Source organism: Trichechus manatus, unplaced genomic scaffold (assembly GCF_000243295.1).
Source record: "Trichechus manatus latirostris isolate Lorelei unplaced genomic scaffold, TriManLat1.0 scaffold00092, whole genome shotgun sequence".
NCBI lineage: Eukaryota > Metazoa > Chordata > Mammalia > Sirenia > Trichechidae > Trichechus > Trichechus manatus.
In genome coordinates, this window is record NW_004444028.1 from 3,957,256 (window position 1) to 3,971,450 (window position 14,195).

Here is a 14,195-nt window from a genome sequence, read left to right on the forward strand (position 1 = left end):
CAAAGAACCCAGGAGGCCAGGCCTCTTCTCCATATTCTGGCCAGCAGAAGGGCTGAGAATTAGTCAGATTTGGTCGCTGAACTCTGAAGACCCCACAGATACAGTCATTATATTTGATTTCCAGGGATTTTGTGTACCACTTCTAAACCTCTCCCCTAAATTCTCTGCCATCTCTTATTCTCTGTAATGGGCGGGAAGCCTTGCTCTTTGGGACTCCACCCCAACCGCCATCTTTGAGGTAGGCAGGCCCAAGAATTCTCCCTTAGTGGAGGGAAGCTGAAAGCTGGAAGCTGGGGCCCTGGAGAACAGAAGTAGGGGAGCTTTAAGAGTCTGATGCTCACTCTTGCCTCTCTCCCTTCAAGAGAAACCTTTGTTGCATGAACGGAGGCAGAGCTGTGGATGAGGCTTCTACAGTGGGCAAAAAGGCTGATGTAAGTCTGCAGCTACAGGATGTGGGAGATAATGGGGTGTGGATGGGGCTTTACAAGAGAGTAAGGATGAGCTCATCCTGTGGAAAGGCTTTTTGAGATCATCTACTTCTGTTTTTTCCAAACTTTTTAAAACCAGTTGAACCTTTTATCCATTTAAAATAAATAAATAAATGAAACTCCATCTAAGATGGAACTGTTCTGATTAAACCAAGAGGAGGAGGTAGGAGTTGGGAATGGGTAATTGGACCAGGAGTCAGAAACCTACTCACTCAAACTATTTTCTGAATCCAAAAGTCCCTGAGGTCCCTGTACAGAATTTGGGGGCCCAGGGTTTCACTTTGAAAGCCACTGATATAGCCTGAACCCTTCATTTTACAGATGGAAAAATTCGGTGATTTGTCCAGAGTCCTCACTGAGGCAGTGGCAACAACAGCTAGAACTCGACCTCACTCCCAATCCAGGTCTCCCGTGGTCCCCTGTCATCAGCCGGCTGGCCTCCACAAGCCCCTAGGTCCCCCAGGGCTCACCAAGGGAATCTTAGAAGGAGCTGCGGAAGGAGAACTGCAGATAGATGATGAGCAGCAGGACCGTGGCCCAGAACAAGCACCAGGGGATAGAGCAGAAGTTGCAGCCCGAGCCCCCCTCAGCCTGCGGCTTAGTGGGGCTGGGCGCCCGGGAGAAGGTGTAGGTGGCGGCCTCCTCCTCCAGCTGCTTCTCGCTGGGCTTCCAGTGCACGATGCCCTCCTGGCAGGCCTCGCAGAACTCGCCGCGGTGCCTCCGGTTGTCTTGGCGGCTGGCGACGTGGATGCGGTACTGGCCACCGCGCTCGCCATAGCACTGCTCAAGCAAGCTGGTGATGAGGTTGTCCACCAGGCCCTCGATGTTCTCCTCCAGCATGCTCGACTCGTCCAGGTGCGCCGTGCCGCACTCGTAGCACAGCTGCTTGAAGACGCGCATGCGCACCGAGCCCATCCGCTGGGCGCGGTCCAGGTGCATGTGGAAGAGGATGACCAGGTGGGGCGACTGCCAGGTGTGCCAGCACCAGGAGCAGTGGAACCTGCGGGGAAGGGGAGAGGAAGGAGCAGAGGTGGGGATGGAGGCGATGAAAACCGCCCAGGAAGAGGGTAACGGGAGGTGGGCAGAGGCTGGAGGCTGAGTAGGTGGAGCCCTGGTGGCGCAGTGGTTAAGAGCTATGGCTGCTGACCAAAAGGTTGGCAGTTCGAGTCCACCAGCCGCTCCGTGGAAACCCTAGGCGTAGTGCTACTCTGTCCTAGGGTTGCTATGAGTTGGAATCAACTTGACAGCAGCAGACTTGGGTTTGGGCTCATTAGCGCCCCCGCCCTCTTGCCCAATGGACGTTCTGGCCTGCCCCCTTGTGAGCGCCGCGGGACAGGGCGGGAGCCTTCCTCAGAGGCCACCTGGCGTCCAGCAGTGCTCTTCCCCGGGGGCCCGCCTCCTCAGCGCTCTCCAGGGACCTCAGCTCGCTCCACCACATGCCCTCAGGCCTTGCCGCTGGATCTTTCTCTGGGCCTCACGCTTCCTGTCTAAAATTCAGAGAGTGCGCTAAACGAGTTCGTCCCGCACAGACCTCCTGTAAGGGAGGATGGTCTGCGCCAGATGGGAAACCGCATAAGCCACCTGCGCGCTCTTATCTGTCAACACTGCCTGTGAGCAGGTTAGACCCAAATCCGGAGAAAATAGCACCATTATCACCCATCAGCCTCCGGCGGGTGCCAGGGTTAATGCACCCGGAGGCCTGCAAGAGGAGGCAGTCTGTGCTTAGACTGAGCCCCGAGGGCCATTGTTCCCCAGACTAGAGCCAGCTGGGGACCACAGGGAGAGCCACAGCCCTCCTGGCTCAGCCCCACTAGCCTTCCAAGCGCTTGGACCCCTACCATAAAGCTTCCAGCCCCTTGCACCCCTCTCATCAGCCAGCTTAGGGGCTTCACAATTTCATTCCCATCTCTTCTCTTTCACTCACATCCTTTGGGGACTGTTTCTTTCTCTCAGACCAGACCACAAAACTCAGCAAAAAAGAAGTGCCCATTAGATGTTTCTTGAACTGAACTGAATTGAATGGACCGAATCAGGGCGAGAAGGAAGGCCTTGCTTCTGACCCCCAGGCTGCACCACTTGGTGCCCCCCATCTTACATCCCAAAGAGAAGTCTTGGCGTTATAGACCATGGACAAGAGTACAGGAGGGAATCAAGCAGGTCATCTCAGATGCTCCTGTACCTATGAATCACCTAGGGATCTTGTTAAAATGCAAACTCTGATTAAGTAGGTCTAGGATGGAGCCCAAGATTCTGCATGTCTAACTCCAGTTGATGCTGATGCGGCTGGTCCATGGACCACACCGTAAATGACCAGGATTTCAGCTAACCCCTCATTTGGCAAATGGGGAATGTGAGGGCCACAGAAGGAAACTGAAGGGTCAGAGCTAACAGAGCCAGTTTCTAGTACACTTCATACGTTCAATAATATTAAATTAAATCAAGTTAAAGTGATTTAAACGGAACTGTCCCAAGTCCAGAGTCCTGGTGGCGCAATGATTAAGAGCTCAGCTGCTAACCAAAATACCAGCAGTTCAAATCCACCAGCCGCTCCTTGGAAATGCTATGGGGCAGTTCTACTCTGTCCTGTAGGATCACTATAAGTCAGAATATACTCAGTGGCAACTGGTGTGTGTGTGTGTGTGTGTGTGTGTGTGTGTGTGTGTGTGTGGTCCCAAGTCCAGAGCACAGGCCTCCTGACCCCCATGGGACCTCAAGCCTCCTTCCCTTGGGTTGCAACCACTTTTTAAGAGATTACTAAAATCTGAAAATATGTAAAATGTCAGAGTTTAAGACGATTTAAAATATTCCACCTCTTTATTTTCCAGATGGGGACAGTGTGGCTCAGAGAGGGACCATGACACAGGTGCTTAATGGCAGAGCTGGCGTCAGAACTCAGTAGTCTTAACTCCCAGTTAAGGGCTCATCCTCTGCCTCCCGGTTTATACCTGACCCAACAGTGAGATTGAGCCTAAACACCTGGGTTCTACGTGGTTCTGTTTCCTCTCTGAAAGTGCCCCCAAGGCTGGCTGGGGAGTCGGGGGCTGCCTGCAAGTCCCCTTCTTACTGGGCTACTCACCTGCCTGAGGCGTGCAACTCCAGGTACTGCTTCCAGCCAGGGGCCAGCACATTGTGCTTAAGGTTGGGGTCTATGATGAGGTCCCAGCTGTCGGCCGGCTTCGCCTGCTCCATCTTCTCATAGAAGACTTTCTTCCACTCACTTGTGGTCACACTTTTACACATGGTCTGGTCAGGGACGAGGGACGGCAAGCTCCACCTGAGCGAGAACACACGGAGCGAGGGCAGGTGCAGCGCAGGGCAGCGCAGTCTCCAAGGTCTAAAAATCTGCATCGACAGGACCAGGAGGAAGCAGGACCCAACTCCCTCCTTTGACCGCAGTGGAACCTGTTTCCACGGCAACTAGGCAGGGTGCCAAGAGACAGGGCTTGGGGAGGACAGCGTCTCCAAAGAGGTGTTCCAGGGCCCTCAACTGAAGCTGCAGAGACAGAGTTTGTGGATCTAAGTTACCTGTGACAAGGTGGGGACCCAAAAGAAGGCTAAGCTTCAGACCATCTCACCCCAGCCTGCGAAGGGCACGGGGAGGCAGAGTCTGAGCTATCTCAGCTTCACCTCACTGCCCCCTAGAGGCATCATCAGCATCTGGCTGCTATGGTAACCATGATGCCTTAGGGAGCCAAGGAGAAATAAGTAACGGGGAGAGGTAGACTTGTAATAGATGGAGCAATAATAGTAACTTCTTCCTCTACACCCCCACCCATCTTGTGACCATCGCTTGGACATTTGCAAAACACAGTTGGGGGTCTCTTGACCCTTTCATCATTATTATTGCCACTGTACAGATCAGGAACCTGGGACTCAGCCTGTAAATGGCAGAGCTGGTATCCAAATGCAAGGCTACTTACGGACCCCATACCCGTTCACTAATTCATTCATTTCAAACATGCCCATGTGCCAGGCTCTATGCTGAGTGCCTGTAACGCTATGTACCCAATGACCATAATGCAATGAGACCCGTGCTGCAGTAAAGATGTCCAACAGCAGCCCCTTGTGCACAAAGGTAGGATCCATTGCATCAGCCTAGCAGATGCAGTCAAGACAATTTTCAAGCTGATTATGGAAGAGGAACACAGATCCACAGGCAAGGCAACCTTTATCATAGGTCCTGCTTCTGCTACTTTTTAAATAAATTATTTTCTCTTTATAAAAGTAATGCAGATTTATTATATAAAAATTAGCAAATATAGATGAAATGAAACAAGACTCCTCCATAATACCTCTACCCAGGATAACCACTGGTAATACTATGATATACACACCTTGTCTGCTATTTTTCTGTACATGTATGTCTGTTTATGTGTGTTTATATAGATGCAAGTTTTTACAAATCTTAGATCATATTCTACATACCATATTGTGACCTATTTTTTAGATAACAATATATCATGAATATTTTTCTAGGTCATTGATATTATTCTGTAGTAACATCTTGTAGACTGCCTATATTCTGTTACATGGATGGGCATAATTTATTTAGCCAATCTTCCATTTTGGGACAATAAAGGTTTTGTTTTTTGTTTTTTAACACATCACAATTACACTCTGGTCATCTACTTATGTAAAAGTGATTGATGATGCTCACGGATCTGCATTCCAAGCATCAGAGACAATCCCTCTTGCAGTCAGAAAACACAGCATCTCTTGACTCTGTTCTCACAGAGGCTTGATGTGGCTGCACTGCAAGAATCTGAGCAGGCTCTCCAAACAGTTTGAATTATGGACAGCCTGCAGATCCTGCAGTATAGGGATGAGAAAGGAGAGCCTGAAAGTTCAATCTCCCATCTGATACCAGAGGCCTCTTCCCTGACACCTTCCAAGTGCTCCTCCTGCCTCTGCATGAATGTTTGAATGCTTGACTCGCATTATTTTAACCATCAGTTTATTCAACTTGGCAATGGGGGAATAAGAAAGCAGTATCTGTAGTGATTAAAAGCACGGGCTCTGGAATCAGCTTACCTGTTTGTTTTTGTTTCTTTTTTAATTCCCTTATATCCTCATTGGTAACGATTCTAGTATATTAAATGTGCATCTTTTCCTTCTGGCAAAACATGTGTTGATGTTTTATATAAATATATTTTTAATTTACATAGTTGCTTACTGGCCTTATGGCCAGAAGTCCTTCATCTTTCAAGTGGAGACAGGACTAGCCTTGCAGGATAGTTGTATAACAAAGGAGAATATCAAATATCTTTGAACATGCCCAGCACGAGATCTAGAACGTAGCATTTGCTAAATAAACGTGTGTTTCCACCTTTACATCACTGGATAGAGCCATTCCAGATTCCAAGAATTGGAAGTGAAATTTACATCTTTTCAGCAAATGGTTCACTAAGCTACACCGAGGCCACCAACCCCCCTCACCAAGAGAAGTGAGTCTTGTTTGGCCCTCCAGGTCCCTGTTACGGGTGCCACCGACCATTGAACCCTAGTGTAAAAGTTTTAGAGCTAAAACGGAAATTCAGCTTGAAATCTTACCTAAGAGAATAGCAAAAACCAAACCAAACCCGTTGTCCTGTAGGACAGAGTAGAACTGCTCCACAGGGTTTCCAGGGAGAAGCTGGTGGATTCAAACTTCAGACCTTTTGGTTAGCAGCCATAGCACGCCGTAGCCCTTAACCACTGTGCCACAAAACATCTCTAGGTACACCATATGGGTGAAGCTATAATCATTGGTGCCAGACACCCTGGCTAGGTAGAAAAAGCACTCAGCGGGGAGTCAGGAGGTATAAATACATATCTCAGTTCTGATACCGGCTGGCTTTGTGACCCTGTGCAAGTCACCTCCCTTCTCTTGACCACAGTTTGCCCATCTGTTCAATAAAGAATTAGAGTAGATGACAACTCTAAGGCCCCCTCTGACTGTAGCCATATATGGTTTCCAGAGAGCTTTATACTTAGAAACCTGAATCCATGGAAGTTAAGAAGTAGATTGGAAGCAGCTGAATCGAGGAGGAAAGTTTCTAATGAGGCATGCCAGGTAGTGCCCAGAGTCAACGTTGGTCTCCTCATGAGCTGCTACAGAGTTGAAGAGCTCTGGGGAGATGTCACTTTGGCTTTGAACTAGATACAATAAGAAGGACAGGAATTAATTCTAAATCCACTACACATTAACACTGGAAGGGCTGTTTAAGTTCTTTGGGATCCTTTATTAAACTTTTAATCCTTCAAGTCTGTATTTTTGCCTCTGAATTAAGGCAAGTGATGCCCAGAGAAGTAAATGACTTAATCAGCCTCAGGGTTGGGGTGGGAGCTGTTTCAGGTGGCAGCCACAGGATGAGGTGAGAAAGGAGGCAGAGGACATTCCCAGAAAGTACACGAAGTTGAGCGGACCTTATAACTTACCCTGGAGCCTAAGAGTATTACCCAATACCAGGAAGGAATTCTCTAGAAGTGTTTTGCTGTTGTTGCTACAGTAAACACTATGATGAAAAGCAAAAAGCAAAAGCTAAGAATCACCAGAGTGGAGTGTGTGTGTGCGTGTGTGTATGTGTGAGCACCTGTGCATTTAACCAGCTGATGCAATCCCCATCGGCACAAATTAAGTTTAATTTAGAACTTAAGCTTGCTACGCAGAGGCCAATATAATTCATCCTTCAGTATAGGAGAGTTTTTTCTCTAATAAAGTAATACTTCTATCAGGACTGATAACCCTGTGGAATTGCAACTTACTTTCTATCAAATATAGGAGCCCTGGTGGTGCAGTGGTTAAGCACTATGGCTGCTAACCAAAAGGTAAGCAGTTCAAATCCACCAGCCGCTCTTTGGAAACCCTATAGGGGAGTTCTACTCTGTCCTATAGAGTTGGAATCGACTCGGCAGCAATGGGTTTGGCTCTATCAAATAATCTCTGATGCCATGAATCCACAATTTAGAGATTACCATTCTTAACATCTTTAAAGTTATGGAACTCACCCTGGTCAATTGCATAGTGTGCAGTCATATTTTAAATCCATAAAATGGTTTAAAAACTAAATCTCCAACTATAAAATAGAGTGATAAAAAGAAAAAGAAAGGAAACCATGCTTCTAGTTTTTGTTTGGCTCAATACGAAATATTTTATAAAACTTGTTCCATTATTGCTTATCAAAATGTTATAAAAATAAACATTGCAACTCTTGAAATGATGCAGTAATAAAAAGTGATTCTCAACCAGGGGCAGTTCCATATCCCTAAGGGTTTGGAAAGGGGGGAGTAGTGCACTTTGGGTCTGGAACATTGACGAGAATTTGATACTGGCATTTAGTGCCCAGTGGCTAGGTATCTAAATGTGCCCAATTTTTCCACATTAAAGAATTTTCCTTCTTGGAATGCCCCACCCTCTCTGACCAAAACCTTCAGCTGCTCCATTGCCTGTCGATTTACTGGTATAGAGAGTCCAAAGTGGCCAGGTAGTAGTCTCAACTTTCAGCTTAATTGAACCATCAGTTTATCACCTGGTGGGAGGATTCTTCCCTTGAGAACCAAGACCTCTACACCAACAGAGCCTAAAGTTGTGGGGACAGGAAGAAAAAAATCACTAATGTACCATTAGGAGTAATTTTGAGAGAGCTATTGTCTTTTCCACCCTTTAATTACTGGAAATGGGATATACTGATTGCTAATTCAGAGCATATACCCATTCTGGAGGACATTTTCCCAGCCATGCAAGGAAGCCTGTTCCATAACCAAGTCTTCCAAAGGCCATCCCACTGTTTAGTCAAGACAGCTGCTCCTGGGTGATGCAGAATATGATAAGACAGTGAATTCCATGAGCATGAGCCTATTTCCGTATTTCATTTGCTGTAAAATGAGTTCCTAATCAGAAGCAATTCTCTATGGAATATCATAATGATAATGAGGAATTCTGTAAGTCCACTGCTGAGTGCTCAATCTGCCAAGAGCATAGGTCAACACTAAACCCTTGATTATGGCACAGTTCCATGGGGGAACCAGCCAGCTACCTCTTGGCAGATTGATTACATTGGACCATTTCCATCAGGAAAGGTGCAGTACTTTGTTCTCACTGGAATAGACACTATGGATATGGATTTGCCTTCCTTTTCCATAACACTTTTGCCAAACTATCTTTTATGCAATTCATAATGCCTTATTCACCACTATGGTATTCCTTTACATGGGTCTCCCCACTTGGCTGCTTGGCCTTCCTCACTGTATGGTGACTTGATTTCCAAGAGGCAGAATTGCAAGAAGAAGAAAACAGAATTTGTTAGTCCTCTTAAGGTCTGGGCTCAGAAATCCCCAATATCACTCCCATCATATTCTAATGGTCAAAGTAAATACAGGGCCAGCCAGATTTAAGAGGCTGGAAAATAAACCTCACCTCTTGATGGGTAAGTGGCATGTGCATACAGGGAGGGAAGGAATCAAAGGCAGCCATCTTTAGAGACTATTTATCACACTGCCTAATCATTTTTCCTTAGCCTCCAAAAAGCTTAATTCATTGAGAAAGATATATCAAATTCTATGAGGTAAGTGAGACTTGACAATGTTTTGTAGAAAAGTAAACTAAGGAGCAGAGAGGCAAAGTAACAAAAGAATAAACTGATCTAGCAAACCCAGTACTTCTACAATGTTTCCACAATGCTTTTACCAACCACAAAACATGGTGAGAGAGGAACAGGCCAGTCTTTCAGTGGGGTTGCCCACCCTGGAACACAGAAAACGAAAGCATTAAAGGTACTCAGCCCATCACTACCACCCCTCCACTACATGCCAAACCGTGATGTATCAGAAACTCTCCCTACCTTCTCCCCTAACCACAGCCATTGAGCTTCTCTTCCAAGATATAGCTCAGTTTTGTGAGTCCTGGAAATTCACTGTTTTCCAGGAAGATGTCAAATCTGCATCCGTGCCCCATTCCCCTATTTATCTCAGTCACAGCCCCAAGTCTAAATTTTCCCAGTCTTTGTGCTCTTGATCTCTTATTCCCATGAAGCTCTGTCTCTTTTGTGCTTATTTTTGAGTCCCTGACCTAGTCTTTGAGAAGGCCGTTAACTAGAAAATATACTATAACTGTAACCAAACATGGTCCAGGAGCTAAAAGAAGGGCATATTCAAGAGAAGTCGCCCAGCCTTCAAAAACTACCATCCTCATTTTCAGGATATTTGATCCAGAATAAAAAAATAAATAAATAAATAAAAGATAATGCACTGCCCTTATTTTAAAGAAGGAGCAAGGTCCAGAAACATTACCCGTATGGAAGCAGCAAATTATTTATTTACTTATTTATTTATTCAAAAACTCTGAATTCTTAACTATTATGTGCCAGACTCCATACTAAGCATATAAAGATGAATTATTCCCACCCATACTATGCCCAGTGAACATATATCAGCCAGATGACCCAGACTAACCCAGAGCCTTTTTTGGCTTTGTGCGTGAAGACTGGGCCTTATGTATGTTCCTGTTGCCTAACAGTCACTAGCATGTATCTTCTGGGTTATGCCCTCTAGAGATTGACTTCCTGAGGTGGTTTTAAAAAGCCAGGCATTTGTTCAACTCTAACAACTTGGTTTTTCATGGAATGTATAGGAGGGAATGAAGGCACAATACATTATCAGAAAGTCTTAACATTGTTTGAATGTCATACTCATGGGGTTCAGAGGGTGGAGCACAACTTTCCTGTACTTTTCCATCAAGCCACTCTTCAGTTCACAGAGGGCCCACCAAGGATGAGTACTCAGAACTTTCCTTTCTTTCTCTGGTCCCTTTTCTATCTTCTCCTCTTCAGTCTCTTTTGTCCCTTTGCTTTCTCTTCAGAAGCCTGATTCAGCTTTCATAGTGGAACATCTACAAGCAAGTAAAACCTTTCTCCCACTAATACTGATCACTTCTCATTGCATAAGTTTGATTTGTTATTATAGTAACAAAGATTCTGTCCATTCTGTTATATCAAAGACCCTCTACTCACCAGGATAAAGAGAGAAAGGAAAGTAGGTGGTGGAAGAGAAGAGAAATTTCAAATTTCATCCTGCCACACACCGTCCTCTTTCCAAAGACTTGACTTTTTCCACACGAAAAAAGGAAACATGGTTCTCTCCTCTGGAAGTGAAGAGGAGCTGCTCTGGACGTGATTTCACAGTAACCACAAAATAATTCTGGATCACATTAAATTATTCAATCATATTGGCTGAACCTCTACCACATAACTTAGTAAACACAATGACGTATAAAACAAAGTCTAGGAGTGGAAGGGGTCTTGGAGATTATCTAGACCAACTCTGATCAGATGCACTATTAGCAAGAACTGTGTGGAGAGGACAAGAAAGAAAGGAAGGGTCTGCATTCTGTCATTGACTTGCTGTATGACCCAGGGAACTTGGCCCCTGTGGTCCTACATTTCAGCATCCCTAAAATGAGTAGAATTGTACCACATGCCCTATAAGTTTTCTCCCTGCTCTAACAAACTGTGTGTCCACAATTATGTGAAACACCTATGGCTTTGGTAAAGGCAAGATTCCCCTCTCCAAAACCCCCTAGATACTCAGAAATATCATATATAAAGAGTTACTGTCTGTTTTCCCAGTGAGGAAATATTGCTAGGCCCTTAATTTTTCCTTACTAAATATTTTCCAAATACACAAGGACTTATAGTTATTTAGAAACCTCCTCAAATATTTAAATGATGAAAGTTATAAAATTACTGCCGCATGAGGACAGCTCTGAGTTATATCTTCACATGAGTCAAAGTGACCTCCAAACTTTTCTGATTCCAAATAAACTTTGCAAAGTCTACAAAAAGAATGTAAAAAGTGTCAACCCCTGCTTTAGGACTGCCCTGCTGGGTTAATTGCTCAGCCTGTCATTCCAGTTCCCCATGATCTGGTCTCAATCTAATTTTCCAAGCATAGCTCCCACTACCTTACCCTTTCTCAGTCCACCTGGCTGATTCTTCTCCTTCCTGAGGACGGGGCCTAGAATCCCACCTCTCTCTCTTTGTTCTTGCTGTTTATTCCACCTGAAATATCTTCTCCCCATCTTCATAATGAAGTGCTTTACCCAGCCTTGTATGCTTACTCCTTTACCCTGGGGGTAGGGGAAAGTTCCTGTGTGCTCCATAGCAGCTACATTTTCCATGCCATGATATTTATAAGGATTTCTAGCATTTGCTGAGCATTTACTATATGCCAGACAGGCACCTTGCTAAGTGTTTACATTTTCTCTTCACAATAACCCTATAAAGTAAGTTCTTTTACTTTTGCATTTTATAGATGAGTCAAATTCGCCTTGAAATGGCTTAGTAACTTGCCCTGGATAAACTGGCCAGTAGGTGGTAGAATAGGGATTTGAACCTCGGCAGTCTCATGCCAGCGCCCACTCTCTTAACCGCTGTCTGTGTAATGGCAGCATTAATTATCTGTCTTCCCAACAAATGGTAAGCTCTCTGAGAACAAGTTCCACTTGCCGCTTATTCACTGATGCAATCCAGGCATTGAGAATAAGTAGCGAAGAAAGTTGATGTTGAATGAATGGGCTGAAACCCTGCCCATACTGAGAAGATTCCCCAAATGTTCTCCATGGAAAAATATGTTCTCATTGTTCCAGATAGGCTCTAAAAACCATTTTTGGTGACTCAGTTACATTTGCCGTGTTCTTTTGTGTATTAGAGTGAATTGTCATGATGACAATGCTAATAGTTCATAAGCTTCTTGAGGTCAGGGCTGTGTCTGCCAGAACCATGTGGGCTCAGTTCTCTTGTCTGTAAACCCAGGGTGACTTGAGGTAGGTCAGATCTGCTGGGCTCCATGAAACATGGCTGCACTTTCTGCCCTCTTAGACCTTCCGGTCAGATTGGAAAACTCGATCACACATGCATAACCCGTCTCACCTCACAAGAGAAACAAAGAACACGTCTGCAAGCTCACACTACACATTCTAAGTGCTGAGTAACCCATCACTTAGAAACCATCAAGGGCGTGATTATCTCATTCTGGCTCTGAGGTAATAGGCAGGGAGGTGTCCCTTGAATGATAGTATTTGTAGACATTTCAAAGATTACTGAGCTAAGTAACTCACTGAGTAGAGGGGAAATTGCCAGTGCATCAGAGTCCATCACTGTTGCCCCAGGGCTCTTCCTACTGATTGTCTCAGTGCCACACCTCTTGTGCAATGGTGCCACAAGTTCAGACATCCCAGTCTTACTGGAGATAAAGAGTGTGGATTCTGGAATCAGCCTGTGTGCATTCAAATCCTGGCTTCACCTCTTACCAGCCATGTGACAACTGGCCGAGTGACTTGACCTCCCTAGGGCTTAATTTCCTACCTATAAAATAAGCAAAATAACAGTGCCCACTTCATAAACTTGTGAGGATTAAGTGAGGCAATATGTTCAGAGTGCTTAGAATAGTATTTGTCTCATAAACCAAAAACCCGTTGCCGTCGAGGTGATTCTGACTCATAGCGACCCTATAAGACAGAGTAGAACCGTCCCATAGGGTTTCCAAGGCTGTAAATCTTTATGGAAGCAGACTGCCACATCTTTCTCCTACAGAGTGGCTGGTGGGTTCTAACGGTCCTTTCAGTTAACAGCCGAGTGTTTTAACCATTGTGCCACCAGGGCTCGTTTATTTGGTTCATAAACCACAAAAAAACCGTTGCCATCAAGTAGATTCCAACTCATAGCAACCCTATAAGACATACAAGAACTGTCCTAGAGGGTTTCCAAGGAGCAGTTGGTGGATTTTAATTGCTGACCTTTTGGTTAACAGCTGAATGCTAAACCACTTCACCACCAGGGCCCCATTTGGCTCATAGTAAGTGTTAAATATACTAATCATTATTATATCATCTTTAAGCTGGAATGGGCTTTAAAGATCATCTAGGTCAACAGCCTATCCCAATAAAAGAATCTTCTCTATAACTCTGTCTGCATTTCCAGCTTCTGCTTGAATACCTTCACCTACAGTCAGCTCGATACTTCATAATCAGCTTGATTTTTGACCAGCCTTTCATTAAACTCTTTCTTTCAATGAGATGAGTCATCTGTTTTTCTGTTTCATTCTTGTAGTGATCTTAGGTTTGCCTTCTGGACCCAAAATGACTAAGTGTATCACCGCGCCCCCAACTTCATGACACTGTTGAAATATTTAAAGGCACCAGCTGTCATGATTTTTGGAGTTTTTTCCCCCTCATTTCCCTGCCTCCCCCCCAGTTAAACTGGCACAGCTCCTCAAGTCACCACAAACTATGGGGAATAAGAAATAAGGCAGGAAGACTGCCTGGGAGGCTGCTTTACTGACATCAGAGTTGGGTATGCCTCTGATCTGACAGCAGGTCTTTAGCTCTACTTGACAGTCTTGATGACAAGGAGTCCTTCCTACCAGAGAGGCCCATGTGCAGTGACTCGAACAATCTGGACGTGCTCCCTTATATTGAAGCAGGTCAGTCTAGCTGGGATTTCCATCCTTGGGCCTTGGTTCTGCCATTTGGGACCACACAGAGCAAGTCTTTTCCTTCTTCTCCAGGGCAGCCATCCCTGGCCGCCACTCCAAGAATCTTCCCTTCTGCAGTCTAGACACTACCAGTCCAGCAGAGCAGACACATCTGAGTCAAAGAGATCCCTGCTTGGTCTATATCATTTTTTTCCATTTGTCCAGTGGTGTCCTGGTAATTGTTTAACAATCAGCTCTTCT

The 14,195-nt window shown here is 45.3% G+C and overlaps 1 protein-coding gene across 2 annotated transcripts; it reads right to left on the minus strand.

Moving 5' to 3' along the window:
* Positions 1-968: 968 nt before the first annotated feature.
* RTP1 (receptor transporter protein 1) lies at positions 969-4,579 on the minus strand. 2 transcript variants are annotated; one of them, XM_023736765.1, is made up of 3 exons: positions 4,494-4,579; positions 3,565-3,762; positions 969-1,488 (listed from the first exon to the last, which is right to left on the minus strand). In XM_023736765.1, exons 1-3 carry the CDS (start codon positions 4,577-4,579, stop codon positions 969-971), a joined length of 804 nt encoding a protein of 267 aa, XP_023592533.1. The 2 variants fall into 2 exon arrangements, with proteins under 2 accessions (XP_023592533.1, XP_004382300.1); XM_004382243.1 differs by lacking the exon at positions 4,494-4,579 and having other exon boundaries at positions 3,565-3,836.
* Between the last annotated feature and the right edge of the window lie 9,616 nt (positions 4,580-14,195).